This window comes from Tinamus guttatus, unplaced genomic scaffold (assembly GCF_059628265.1).
Source record: "Tinamus guttatus ecotype Peru unplaced genomic scaffold, ASM5962826v1 Tinamus_guttatus_pri_ptg000030l, whole genome shotgun sequence".
NCBI lineage: Eukaryota > Metazoa > Chordata > Aves > Tinamiformes > Tinamidae > Tinamus > Tinamus guttatus.
In genome coordinates, this window is record NW_028288564.1 from 3,747,188 (window position 1) to 3,762,052 (window position 14,865).

General features: G+C 33.5%; 1 protein-coding gene across 1 annotated transcript in view; it reads right to left on the bottom strand.

The window, feature by feature from the left end:
* The window catches only part of ATP11A (ATPase phospholipid transporting 11A), a 76,339-nt gene that overhangs the window by 21,412 nt on the left and 40,062 nt on the right, over positions 1-14,865 (bottom strand). Inside the window, exons 10-20 of the mRNA XM_088530055.1 lie at positions 13,461-13,542; positions 12,062-12,212; positions 10,594-10,791; positions 9,075-9,248; positions 7,734-7,897; positions 7,423-7,494; positions 5,662-5,735; positions 5,303-5,406; positions 3,495-3,676; positions 2,570-2,821; positions 1,143-1,317 (exon numbers count right to left, since the gene is read on the bottom strand). Of these exons, the coding sequence (XP_088386181.1) occupies positions 1,143-1,317; positions 2,570-2,821; positions 3,495-3,676; positions 5,303-5,406; positions 5,662-5,735; positions 7,423-7,494; positions 7,734-7,897; positions 9,075-9,248; positions 10,594-10,791; positions 12,062-12,212; positions 13,461-13,542 (1,628 nt within the window). The remainder of the gene's footprint in view (positions 1-1,142; positions 1,318-2,569; positions 2,822-3,494; positions 3,677-5,302; positions 5,407-5,661; positions 5,736-7,422; positions 7,495-7,733; positions 7,898-9,074; positions 9,249-10,593; positions 10,792-12,061; positions 12,213-13,460; positions 13,543-14,865) is intronic.

Sequence of the window (14,865 nt, forward strand, 5' to 3'; positions counted from 1 at the left end):
GACAGTAGAAAGAAATGCAGAAGAAAGGAAGATATTATTGAGGTTGTTAAATAGTTTGTAAGTGCTTTAATAAATTAAAAGGTTTCCAGAGAAACTTGAAGCTAAAGACTGAATCTGCTTTCTTAACTATCCTGAATGTTCTTTGTTTTATGCTTTAAGAAAAGACATATTAAAAGTTAATTTCAGAATGTACGAGTGACCAAATGCATTTTAAATATAGATGATAAAAACAACTTTGCACAAGAATAAACAGCTACTTCCTGCCTTTACAATTGGGTCCTTTATGACAACTCTTTCTGTGCAGACACAGAAACAATAACAGGACTCCATGTATACCTGAACATGTTCCAAAATTGGATTACAAATTTATCCATTATAAATGATCACCTCTGGCTTGTCGACTGCAAATAAGAAATTCTATAAACTTTCTCACAGTTTAAAGAATGCTGGCTAAATATATTTATTTCACTGAGTAAATGTCTACCTCTCTGTACCATATGTACTACTGAAAGACATAATATTTGAAGAGAAAGAAAGAAGCATAAATTGGAATGTTTTGTTTTGTATATAGGTCTTCAGCTTAAACTGAGATGCTTCAACAATGGAAGGAACTTTTTACTTGCTGCAAACCCACATACATATTTTAAAACCACATACGTATTTTAAAATTATCAAGTACACATTTTTTACTTGTATTTTTCTCTCTCCCACTTGTGTTTAGAAATAGAGACAATATATCAATATCTACTAGACAATATCTACTATAAGAAATAATTCAGGTTCTTGTAGTATTAACAGAGAGTGAACTACTATCAGTATTCAAAGCTTTTTAGGTAAAAAAAGAAGCAATTAGTTCATTTGTTACATATGTATCAGCACGTACCAACCACAACATTTGCAAAATATATACATAAATCCAATTCGATTGCATGACAGGGTGACATTTTAGCATACTATTATCTAAACTGCTTGCCAGGAGACACTCCTCCCTCTTCTTTTATGATTTTTTGTATTTTCCATTTTAGAAGAAACAAAAGTGAATGTTACGATTTTTAATTGCCATAAGAAGTCGTACAGAGTATTAACTTTCCTTATTTACATAGCTGCACAGCTAACAAGCAATTAAGAAATGAAACACAAACCTGTGCTTTTTGTAGAGGTGCCATTCGGCAGCATAACACTGCACTGCAGTTCCTGCAAATTTCAAGAAAGAGCTCTCGGTAGTTACCAGAGCTCCCATCTTGTCTTGGTTTCATTATTAATGATAATGCTGCTCCATCAATAATTAAGCCGTAATCTTGCATATCGTTTGAAAGTCTGTTCAGAAATAAAGCACAAGCTAAGAGTCACTGCAAAATTCTCAGACATATTTTAAATTTGGCAGTGGTTTATTTTGTGAAAAATAATCAATGGAAAGATTAGTATAGACTACTGGAAAGCTAATATACTTGAAAGGAAATTCCTTATATAGGACTGCTACCAAAACCTTTTTTAATGCTAGTTTACATTGAATATGTTCAGAATTTCACCAATTTGAAGATAGACATCTGATATCTCAGTGACTGTATCAATGAGTAGGAAGATACAAGCAATGACAGTTTGGCCTACTCTGAGTGCTACCCTACAAGCGCTCTGTTCTGTAGTATCCAGAGCAATTAGTGCGAATCTCACTTGCATTTTTCTGCATTATACAGCAGCTTCAGGGTCAGCAGTAACTGCTGTGTAAACTGACATTACGGTTTATTTGTGCTCTAGTCTCAATACTCTAAGGATATACTTACTGTGCTAGGGTTTCCGAGAAGCACAGTTTCATCATGAACAATGTTTGTGTGAAAACATCACATTTACTAACGTTCTTTAACATTTTTTTAAGCATCTCCATCTTTACTACTAGAAGAAAGGCAATTTTTAACAGAGTATACACTTCTGTAATCTATATTCAACACTAATTTGCAGACACTTCTCAGTATTTAATTATAATTGGCACAAATAGGTCAACAGTATTAATATACTATGGTACTAACCAAAATATTATTTTTATGAAATTCAGACAATGCACTGAATGTTTGACAGATTATAGTGAAAGGTTTTCAGCCTGCTTTGAATACCCAGGCAGCATCCTGCTACTATTTTCTGTGCACATTCCCAAACTCTGGAGGCAAAAACAAGAAAGTCTGATGAACCTTTGCACCTAGAAAATGGGCACCGCACAAGCAAGTTAAACATGTTAAAACACACATTGTAAGATCTGTATGCTTTAAGTTAGATGTGGAAGATATGACATAGGAAGAATAGGGTATAACAAATGCTTAATATTCCTTTACTACAAATATATTGCACAAGCATATAAAATGTACCTGCTGCTGTACAATTTATTTCTTTCCATGTTAAAAAGGCAAAGTAAATATATGAACCAAAATATATTTAACTGCTATACAGTAATCACACTCTTACAATAGAAACTAAAACACATTATTTTTCTGCTTTTGAGCTATTATCAAAATCATTTAGTTAATTATAAAATTCATGTACATTTTTTCCTGACTTGCAAATATGATTTTTTTCTTACCCTGAGAAACTATCCCTGGTTAAGCTGCCACTGTGTCTTAGGACAGTTTTGCTTAGGTCAAAAAGCACATCGTGTAAACTCTGTTCCTCAATTTTCTTTGTGGTTAGCTCAAGTATTTGTGTATTTCTCCGGAAGAGTTTGCAAGCATAGCAGGTAGCTGCAGCGGTCTCCATTTTGTCTCCTGTCAGAACCCAAACATTAATTCCTGCTTTCTGAAGTGCTTCAATAGTATCAGCAGCTTTTTCTTGTAGTCTGTGGAAGTCAATTAACAACATACATTGACAGATAGTTTGGTAATTAGAAATTCAGAAATTGAAAGCTTTTAATGAGAAAAAAAAATCTAATAAAAGCTTTCAGCTCTAAGAATTTTCCACAAATTGAGAATCTAAATGTAGCTTAAAAGAGTAGTATATTATAAATAATTAGCTTTGGCACTTTTAAAGCACTCCAAGTTTCACCTCTGAGCCTAAAAGACAAGATGCTTCATATGAAAGACATGTCCTTAATGTTTTTAGTGCTTTTCGTTATTAATTAAGTCAAATAGTGGAGTATTGCTGAGTGACTAAAGTCATCTCCCTGTTTTAATATACAGTTTTTGAACTTAAGATCTAAGGATTCTCTCTTCACTTCCAAAGGCCTCATTTCATAATTTTATCTCCAAAACATTTCTCTATTTGTTGAATGAAGTATTATACTAACTGCAAGGAAATGGTTTGAATATGCTGATACACTTACATATTGCTATTAAATAATAAAGTTACTAAGTTTAATCTTAGTAAGTTAACAATATGAGACTGATTCAAATAAAGGGATTTGCCTCTAATGCCCAAAAAAGTTGCAGGAGAGTTCAAACGAGCAGCCATTTGCTCATATATAAACACTGGACCATGGTAACATTCCTTAACAGTCTAAGACACATACTAACCGATCCTCAACAGCTGTAGCACCAAGTAAAATAAAATCTCTTTCTATCTTCTCATAGGCTTCTGCCAATTTCTTTTCCCGGTCCTGAAGGGCCAGCTTGGCATTCTGAAGCAGTTTATGTGCACTGGAATACTCCTTATCTGTGAGCTTTTTATAGGCAACACACAGCGTTCGCAGTCCCTCCTAGAAAATGTAATCAAGACAAACAATATGCATCTTGTAAAACTCTTCTTGGACTTCTTGGTATTTTTACTCCGGAATATTTGAAAACTTTGCATCATTTTACCATTAACTCGAGGAGTCTCCCTGCTCACTTTCACAGTAAATTATCTGACTAGAAGATGGGTCTGAATGATCCTGTGCTGCCCCGGAAGCAGGTACAACCTGTAGCCCTCCAGAAAAGAAACAAATGTACAGGATCATCAGGGAAAAGAAGGCTAAGGTAAAGCTTTCCTCTTCCCTTGTTGTCTAATTAGGCAGGAGGAGGCAGAAGAAGAAATATTAGTTCTGCAGAGTCTAATTTCAATGTTGTGTTGCTAAATACATTGCAGATAATCCAGGGCAAGCAAGCCATACTACTGCAAAAACAGGGGTGGAATTTGATTTCCAGACAGTCCTTCTTTAACTCCATCAATATGCAAGTTCTTTGAAGGAATTTAATTTTTTTTTTAAATCAAAATAAAGGGAAAATAGTAGATTCGTATCTTTATTTTTGATTTTAATTTTACTATATTTCCCATGTTAAATTTCTTAAGATGTTATACTCTGAAAAATTCTTTGGCTGAAAAAGCTAAGAATCAGTTGAAAACACTATTTTGAAAGCACACAAAATTGAAAAATTTACTAAATTTTATTTTGATGTCTAGGATTTTATTGCAAAGACTACCACCTCAGTTTAGCTTTCCACTTCCTTGCGGGGTCAGTCTTTGAGATTAGAGGTCAGTAATTCAGCATTTTATTTTCAGTCACAAAGGTTTCTCTCTTGATAGACATTAGATAGATATATTAAACACTTCTTTCAGTTTCAGTAGCTTCCTTTGTTTCTAATTACCGGACAGCTGCTTCACCAGTGAAGCTTATTAGAGCACTTTGTAAAGAGTTTTTAATTTCCCTTCAAAAAAAAAAAGCAGGTAGTACTATAGATATTTTTTACATACCTGTAGTAATAATATTTTGCTTTCATTTTGGGTACTGAACACCAGCAACTTGAAATCTGACCATCAAATTCCATTGTAATGGGTTTTGCGATTGTTTATACACCACAAATTTCAGTATTTTACAACTCCTAACACTACTGTTTGAGTAGAACCAAGTTTTGAATTTCTTCTAAAATTAATCGGGCAGCTCATATTCATTTTTAGCAGTAAAAATGTATGTATGAGAATGACACTGAACTGTTTCCACAAAAGAAGCACATTTGTAGACTAATGGTGCTCTAATGGCTTTTGTCTTCTGAGAGCTTATAAAGCCATCAAAGGCAAGAAATCAGTGGACTGAAAACAAGAATGAGATACTTTTTCCCCCCCATTTATTATATTCAAAAGTTAATTCAAACTATCACAGTTGTGAACATGCCATTCAAAAATGCTAGTTGATGACCTCTGGTATAACATACAATATTGTATATCTAATGCATTTATGTCCCACCAGAAATGCCATCGAGAGGATGAGATGGAGGAGAGATTGAAACAGGGGAGTAACACAATCTGCTATTCGCAGAGCCTGTGAAGGCCTTGCTGAAGTAGACTTTTTTGAAACTGATTTTTCACAAGCAGTTTAACGAATGCTTTAAACTCGCTGGAATCTTACCACTGCATTGCGCTCAACTCTGGATCGTATTTGGTCAATTTTGCCTTCTTTAACTCTAGGAAATATGGAAGAATCTGCTCCCTTACAAAACAGAAATATATCACCTAAAAAAAGACAACATATGGAATTCAAAATGGCTAATAGTCTTTTCTTCAAACCCCCCACCAAATTACAAAGCTGTTAAAACACGTTTCTTCCAAAATTTGTATAACATTTGCACACATACTGGTACCCAATGCCCTTTTTTACACAGAAAAGTACATAGACCAAGGTAAAAATAAATGAATTCTTTGATAAAACTGAAAGGAAATGAAATGAAGTAAAACCATTTAACAGGACACAGAATCTTATAGTCCTACCTGTTGAGGATTTAACAATTACACTCATTCGCCGTCTCACAGAATCAAAACTCAAAACTTCTAATAATTCAAATCTGAAAAAGAAAAAGAACATCTTTTATTTCAACAGGTTTTCTTTTGCAGAAATCTAAATGGTTGCTGATGTTAGGGAACAACAGGCATACAGAAGCTAGCATGGAAATTATTGTTCCAGGGAATATTTAATACTATGGAATATGGAACTACTACAGAATGAAATAGCAAGTTAAAAAAGAGGAGGAGCCGCCTAAAGTACCTGTTACTTGAAACAGAGTTTGTCTGAGTGATCCTCTTCAGTATCTAGTCCCTGGCAGTAATTATATTTAATCAAATAATTTATTTTAGCAAAAGACTAGAAACCTTATAATATAGCATTATAATGCTTCCAAGGCAAACAGATTACTACCTATAACCCCTACGGATAGCCTGGGAGCTATCAGTGTCCACACCAAAGTCTTATTTAATATTTTCCCAAATTCAGCTATTTATATCTTTTCAGAAAATGCCAATTGCTTTTCATAAATCTTGCCTAAGTGCTGACTGACAAGTCAGTAAAATGAAATAAAAAGTTTATTTCATGATTTGATTAAATGATCAAAGCTCCTTTCCTGATTAGGATGAAAAATGAACACAAGTTCCTACTGTGTTATCTGTATGGTATCACTCACCAGTTTATGTAATTTTATCATTTAGATTCTTACTCATTTTCTTTTTATCTAACAGAGATCATTTTTTTCACAAACATTAATCTTATTATCTTTAACTCTGATCTCTTCAGGGTTCATCTCCTTTATTATTTTGCTTATAAAACAGATCAGTTTGTTCAAGTAGATCATTCAGTTCTAAGTTCTTACAACGGCCTGGGATTCATACCTGTGCAAGGACACACTGTTATTTCATTAAAAACACTATCAGATTCCAACAAGGAGCTGGATGCCTACACCTCCAGATGAGAAGCATTTTGAAGAAAATTCTTAATAGCTATAGCACAAATCACGGACCACATTATTGTACTGACTGAAATTTTGACAAACTTAGTCACAAAAATCTGAAGTAAACTTCTGGAAAAGTCCTATATTATCTAAAACGGATAAAATTAATGTCAGGTTTCCTATACTTCCCTCTGAGAATTCCTGTGCAGCTAGCAGAACATGCAAACAGATATACAAGAGACCTTGCCAGTAGAAATCTATAGAAGTTTAAAGTAACATTTTCAGAAGTATTTACATCCCACTGAACAGCTGTACTACTCATATCCTATCAAAAAATAAACTCATAACATGGTCTACAAAGAAGAATAACAGAAAAAAAACAATACCTGTTTTAAATTTTCTTGAAACAGCTATATAAATGTATTCTAGGAATATTATCCTCCTGTAAATTATAGGGATGATTTCTTAGCAATACATGGGGCACTAACCATTTTCTATTAAGGAATGATTATTTCCCATATAACAAATGAAAAATACCAATAGTTCCTAAAATCAGATCAATATCACTCCTTTGTTGTTTTATTCATCATTTTTCTTATTGTATATACTCTCAAACTGACACACTAAGTGAAAATATAAAACTACACTCTATTCAAAATTCAAAATATCAGTAGATTATTATTTTTCCTACTAAAGTGTACAATTTCTGAATTTTCCGAATTACTAATTAATGTTTAGGGAAAGAAAGATTTATCAAGCACATCAATTCCTTTCCTTAGTCCCAGTCTGTTTGTATTCTGTAACTACTCACCTCTCTATGACATTTTCCCGATTTAAAATTTCCATAAAATTGTCCTTCAGCCTTAGGTAGGTGTAACCGAGTCTGCAAAATGAAATATATATTAAGAGGATGAGTAAAACAGGTAATTATCCAGTTTAGCATGTCATAAAGATTTAAGACTGAGCTTTCTTCTCAAACAACATATTTTTATTTGATTCATGGCTATGAATAATCACAAATAATTATGTTCACTATTAGGATTTCTACGTTGAAAACAATTTTAGACTTCAGTGATCAGATCTCTGATTAAAAATGTTTAATACCTAATCACACACACCTACCTTTGTATTCCCTCAACTAAGGCAACTTCATCAGGTGAAGATGATATATATATGCAGGACCTTCTTGAGAGCTGGTTTTTCTTTAATCCATCTACACTGTCATCATCTTTCACCTGAACAGTGTGGCAAAGACAGAGGGCTCGGAAAAACAGTTCTTCTCTCTCCTAATAAATAAAAGAAATGACTGTCATTACGTGTGATGTCTTTTAAGCATCGCTTTGAAAGCTTTTCTTTCTTTTTTTGAGGTTGAACACTGTCACTAAGTACTACTGTTTATTGCCAGCCATGCAGCTGGTGCCAGAAAGGACAGCGTGCATCTTTGTCCTCCTCTGAGTTGCCAGATGTGCTTCACGAGCCCTTTTCCTTTATTTTTGTTTAAACATATTTTTGTATTAAATACTAACCATGGTACCATTTTAGGAGTCCTGAATCCAGACCGAGAGACAGAAGGTCTGGAGCAAACACAGGTTTTAACGGGTCTACAGGCTTCACTTTCTTACACAGCTTGAACACCCCTCAGAGCTATGCCAGGTATAAGGAGTTTGGGCATTCTGGCAACTACTGCCAGCTTCTTCTAGAAAGCAGCAGAGAGTTTCGTTAACGACGGTCTACCATTTTTTGGTTACAGCTTGGAAATCGCACCAAAAAGATTTTTATTGCATGGATGCATACAGACTGTGTTCTACCTGTTGTCTTTGTCTGATCATATTCTTCTGTGCTGTACCACCTGTATCATTACAATTCCAAGATGAAGACCCCACTATGTTTCTTGGGGTCTCACGGTTGAGAACTGCAAGACTGTTGAACTACACCAACATATTTCAAGAGGATTTATTTTGCCACAATAAACGATATGTGTGATTTGAGTCAGTATTAACATATTTTAACAAATTATTGTCCTTTGTCTTTGGTTATCCTATTCACGCACACTTTTTAGTTATTAATGTGCCACTCACATCTAAAACTAAATTAATTTGACCACAACTCATTCTCTGACCACATATTCATTCAATGACAATTCATTCAATGTAAAATAGAAACCAGATATTCCATAGTTTCATATATTAATCAGAGAAAGTTTAAAATTTTTGTATTTGATTTTATTCCATTTACTGCTGCAGTAAGTGGAACTTGTTGGGAAATTTTGTGCAGAGCATATTCACTTTTAGTGTAAGATAGAATCAGAAAATGTTATATGCTGAGATGTATTTCCTGCAAATATCTACTTTACTTACTGAAATTCAAGGATGTTATATTCCTAATATTCCCATCATCAGCACATTTCAATATTTTTGTTTCATTGTAAAAAGACCACAAATTAAGAACCTAGAGTCATCTTACTTTTCCACTTCCTCCTGGAGAAGAATCAATCATATCAATGCCTGTACAATCGTGGAGAATTTGGCCATTGCAAATTACATGTGGAACATAAACATGCCCTTCAATACAGCATTCTATGAATTCCATATTGTTCTCTGTTAATGTTCCTGTTTTATCTGTGAAGACATACTCAACCTGCAAATGAGCACAAATTAAAAACAACAAGAATATGAATAGAGATTTTCCAAAGTCTCTTAACATAGCTGAATCATTGTGTTATACCTTTCTTTAAAGACCCTTATGGAGGCTCTTTCCAAAGAGGAAAACAACAGTTTCTCCTGGGGAGTCCTCTTTCACAGAAATGCGGGCACCAAAAGATTTTATAAAATAAGAGTATCAGCAATGCTATCTTTTGCCTGATAACACCTACAAATACTGCTTAACCAACTTTCACTCTTCTCTCATGCTTCTTTTTGATATTGAATGTAAAACATTCAATATCAATTCAATTCAATGTCTTACACAAGTGCTATTTGTTGGGGACCAATATTTAATGTACATCTGATCAGTTACTGATCACTTATTGTAGAGTCCACAACCATCCCTAGTGATAGTGATTGTAGTGAAGACTCACTACAATTATCTTAGCATAAATGAAGACTACTAAGTAAAGAATTCATTGTTTATATTGCCACTGTCCTGAAACCAGCCTTTTTGCCCCAACATTCAATTTTTAATTCATTTTATCTTTTACAATAAACCACATAATTCAAGGGTAACAATAGTAAAAATGAAAATATAAACTCTACTATAAACTAATCTATAAACCAAAACATCAGATAGACCTGCACAAGCTCAACTTTGGATATAAATTTTGTATACAGATTGCATGTATATATGTGTTAAACTGAAAGCATTATGTAAAGGTAGGAATGAAATACTGAAAATTAGCTAATTATTTCATTTAATCATAATGTTTACAAATCAAACATTTACCAACTATATAAAAAATAAACAACTAATTGTTGTTCACAGTAACTAGAACAGAAGTTATATATTATTTGAACATTCCCTCTGGATTAACTTTTTTAACATTCACTGATTTGAAAAGGCATTTTCTAGATTTTTTCCAAGGTAGTTTGTTATCTACAGCCTAAGACACCATTTTATATACTTATTTAATTTGAAAATCTATTAAAACATATTTTAATGAGCAGATTCAGCTCAAAGACTTTTCCCAAAATGGCCTACCAGGTCAAGATGCAGGTTTTCTCAGCACAGAACACTAAAAATAGCAAACTTCTGGAAAAGGAGACGGTGGGTCACTCATTCCGCTGGAATGAACTTGTACTAAACTCAGTTTAGTCACACAAAAAGAATGCTTTTCCATCTGATTTTCACTATAAAAAGGTTAGATGTGAACACAATATCCTTCTATAGTCAATGGAGAGAAACTGTAATTGTCTTGAAGTTTTTACATTCCACTAGCACAGTTATTTATCCAATTTATCATCAGTTACACATTTTTGATTAAATTTACCTGTCCCAACTCCTCATTGAGGTCAGAAGTATTCACCAGTGGTCCTTCCCCTGTGTCCTCATCAAACATTTCCTCATCCCAGGTAAGGAAATAAGAACCAAGAAATTTCTGCATTTCCACAGTGACATACATGGATACAGGAATAATGTAGTTGAAAAGAACCATGAATGCAAGGAAGTCTGTAAAAGCTCGAAGAAACTGCCAAAGAAACAAGATCAAAATATTAATTTTCATGTATTATCAAAAATTCAAAGGGCATTAAAAACATTTGCAAATTAGCGTTTCTAATAACTTTCAAACAGTAAGTGATGCCATTCACAGCTCAGAGTTCAGCACAAGACTTTAACATCTTTAACACACTTAATGAATTATGAGTCATGAAAAAGAAAACTTTTCACTTGAAGTTTTAGTTTTGTATTCCTCTACAGAAACACAAGCGGAGAGTACAGTTACACATTTCTATTGCAAATCTGTAGAGCAATTAAAGTGAGTGACTACATAAGAATTGTGAGCAACTTTATGTGAACATGGAAAGCAATAAAATTTGTATGCACTGACTACAAGAAAGAGAGCGCAGTAATGAATAATGCAAGGATTACTAGATTTTACAGACTTCAGGCAGCTTTTCATTAATCAAATAAAGGGGTTTCCTCTCACCATATCAATGCAAGTAGAGTATGTACAAATAACTAGGCTACAGAATGTTTTTCACTGGCAGAGATACAGCCAAACTGCTGGGCAGACTGAAGTAGTATTACTAGTACTAGTGAGAAACCTCTACCATGCTAAGTTCCTCTGCGTTTATCGTGCGTTCGGAGTCAAGAAGGAACTTTTCCCCCTTCCCAAATTGAGAGTATTTACTGAAATAACATCATGCCTTCTGTAAACGTGGGCACATTTCATTATGTAGGATCACCAGGGTATTCTTGCCTGACTAACTCCTTGCTGCTGCATGGATTTCACACACTGGCAACTCTCCTGCTTTCTAGAGGTCTCAGTCTGCAGTAGGCCAGAGTCACAGGGTTATATCAAACAATAAGCTTCTGAAGGGTATTTTCCAGCATGTGGAGAAGTGGTGGGCAATTCCTATAGAAGATTCTTTTGAATAAATATCTGTTATATGATTACCATTAGTAATCATATAATCAGTAATTTCCTTTCAGACTACATTTCTCTGAAAAAAAGTTTTCGTTTTATTTAGTACCTGACATCAGTGGCAGGAAATCCCAAAACAGTTCCATATATTTTTATACCAAAGCAAAATCATTTAAATATTTAATTATGTTCCCTCCACTTAACACATGCAGCTTAAAGACAAAAACTTAAAAAACTTTCCAAATACACTGTCTCCACTGTTACCAAAAGAGTGATGTTCCTGACTGGTAAGCAGTCTGTATAAAGTTTTCAGTGAGATTATTACAAATTTAGAGTTTAGTGAAACTTTTTTGATATTTTATTTTTTCCATACCAGATTTCTTTTCCTTTCTGACTCTGTTTTCTGATTATACCATGGCTCATCACGAAATGGCTCACTCTGCCACACATACTTCAGGACAGTATTTATTAGCGCTTTACTGATTAGAATACAGAGGTATACAATAAGGAATACATTCATTGATCTAAAAAAAAAAAAAGAAAGAAAGAAAGAAAAAGGAAAAATCAATTAGGACATTAATGACAGAGTTTATAAAAAACGTTCATACCTGTATTCCATTCTTCCAAACATTTGCTAGGAGTCTAACAAAGTTAAGCAACTTTTCTACAGTGCTTTTCCAATGGAGAGCAGTATTACTGAGGACCACTTTCTATTTAAAACATTAACTGCTGTAAGTACGTGTGAAATATGTGTTAGACATTACCAGATCTACTACATTAGTAAAAACAATAGCACAGATGGAGTCATAACAGAATGATTGGGCTTGTTATCAGTAGACATTATTATGCCATTTCCCTGAACCAGTAAAAAAAATTTGCATAAGCACTTTTACAGAAATATAAATGTATCTAGAACATTTTGCTATGTACCTGCAATGCTTTAAATGTTTCTAGACAGACCTAAAAAAAAAAAAAAGAGCAAGAACACTTCACATTTAAAATGACACTGAAATTAATGCTGGGCATGAACTAAAAGCCCTGGGTTATACACCGTTAGCAACAGGAAGAGATAAATCATCATTGCTCAACCACTGTGCAGGGGAAGAGCTATCAGCTGGTCACGAGGGTTTGTCTTAATTGATGATAACATTTCTTTCCAAAGGGCTAGACAGCTTACGCCGATCCGATGATTTCAAATAGTAGAGCAGAAAATATTCCTATCTATTTTTAAAAATAAGCAACCCATGCCAGCTCATCCCTTGAGGATGGAAGTGTTTTCCTTTCCCATCATATTGTGCTCAAATTAAAGTTTTTATTTTAGCTAAAACATGTCAAATCTGCCAAAAAATAGGCTGTTACTGCAGTTCATCCAAGCTGAAGTGCATCAAAGGAGTTATTTATACCGAATTCAATATTTAATTGTAAGGAAAGGAAGGCTTAGGTATTAAAGCAGCTAATCTTGCAAACTATCAGTAGGCATACTCTAACCAATGAGAGGAAAGTCCTCTAGAATATATCTTATATTAAAAAGGTAAGCATCCCATTATGTTCTTTAATATGTAATAATTTAGGAACAAGAACCTCACTTTCTATGGCATCATATTTTATGAGTCACACATGAAACACAGAAAAACATGAATGTTAAGTTCTTCCACCTCTCTTTTACTTTAGCCAACAAAAGATATACTGTTAGTGAAATGCAGATATTCCCTTTTTTCCTTCAAGCAAACACACAGTTCTCCTCCCTCCCCAAAAAATATTAGAAATTTTACTTTTCTACAGCAGATCGTTTCTGTGATTTTGCCTGGTAATTTAGAGCCATCTTAGTTTCCATGCCGGTGTATATAGCAACACCTAAAATGAGAGAACCTGCTTTAATGAAGATTACACAATACATTTAATAAAAGCACAGCTCACTAGATAGTTATACTACATCATTTCTCTAAGTCTCTGCAGTCTGAAGAAAAAGAAGACAGACCTGGATGATACTAAAAAATTAGAATTGGTTTTAATATTTTCATTCTTAGGGGATAATACTAAAGAGCATTTCTATCCCATTCTAGATTCATAGTTGCAATTTATAGAATGTTTTCTGATACATATCGAAGCCAAACCAAACATGGACTTCAAATAAACCATCCAGGCTTTCTAAGCTCTTTTTCAATGACACCATAGTTTAAGCATATACTGAAATTTCTTTCACAATGCACAATTTACATTCTAAATTTAGCGATTTTGCTCTCTTTAGGAAAATCTATTAATTCATGAAAAGATTTTTTACATCTCTTTTAACAATACAGATTGGAGACTAAACCTCAGAAGATTAAATAACAACTAAAAGCTGCTATAAATAAAAAAAGATTTAAAGTATATATTAAATCACCACGTTTGTGCCCGTACTAAAATAATGTAATTTTGTAAGTGGATTGTGCTGGGGTAATGGCAATTTCAAAATTACCCTCTGAAATTTATAGAAATACTTGCTACAAACTAAACATATTACTTAATCTATTTTAGATGCCAGTAAAAGGCAAAGAGCAACTTTAATAGAATAAATACATTTTACACTATTTTTGGAAAACAGTTGCAAGATTTTGATATTCTAGGCAGAGTTGCTATTTATGCTCTTCTTTCCTTGAGAAGGAAGTTAAATATGATACCAAATGCCCCTGATTTCTATCCTTGTCTGGCTTGACACAGTGGAACTACTACTCCCAAGAGGTCTTCTTGAAGAACATATTTAATTCCATGCTTTCTGTTTCTGCTAAAATATTTAAAAATTGCCATGGAAGGAAGACATTTCATATACAAAATACACTGTATGGTGGAAAAATTAATTTTGAGTCAGGAGCAGTTTACATTGATTTTTTTTTTGTTGTTTTCATCAGCTATATTTTATATTTCATTAGAATCTGTCTGCTTTGACATTCGACTTTTTGATATTGTACATTTACTAACAGGGACAACACTTTAATTCACACTGATTGTTCAAAAGATATATAGTGACATTAAAAATTTAAGACATATTCACTAATCTTTGAACATTAAACCATAAATACCCACTCCTCAAAATCCCAGTGTCCTTGGCATTGTATTTCAACAATAGCTGCTTTTCTGTATTAATGGCAGTAGTAAACCTTGTAAAAAAATGTGAATCAATATAAATTGTTTGCTCAG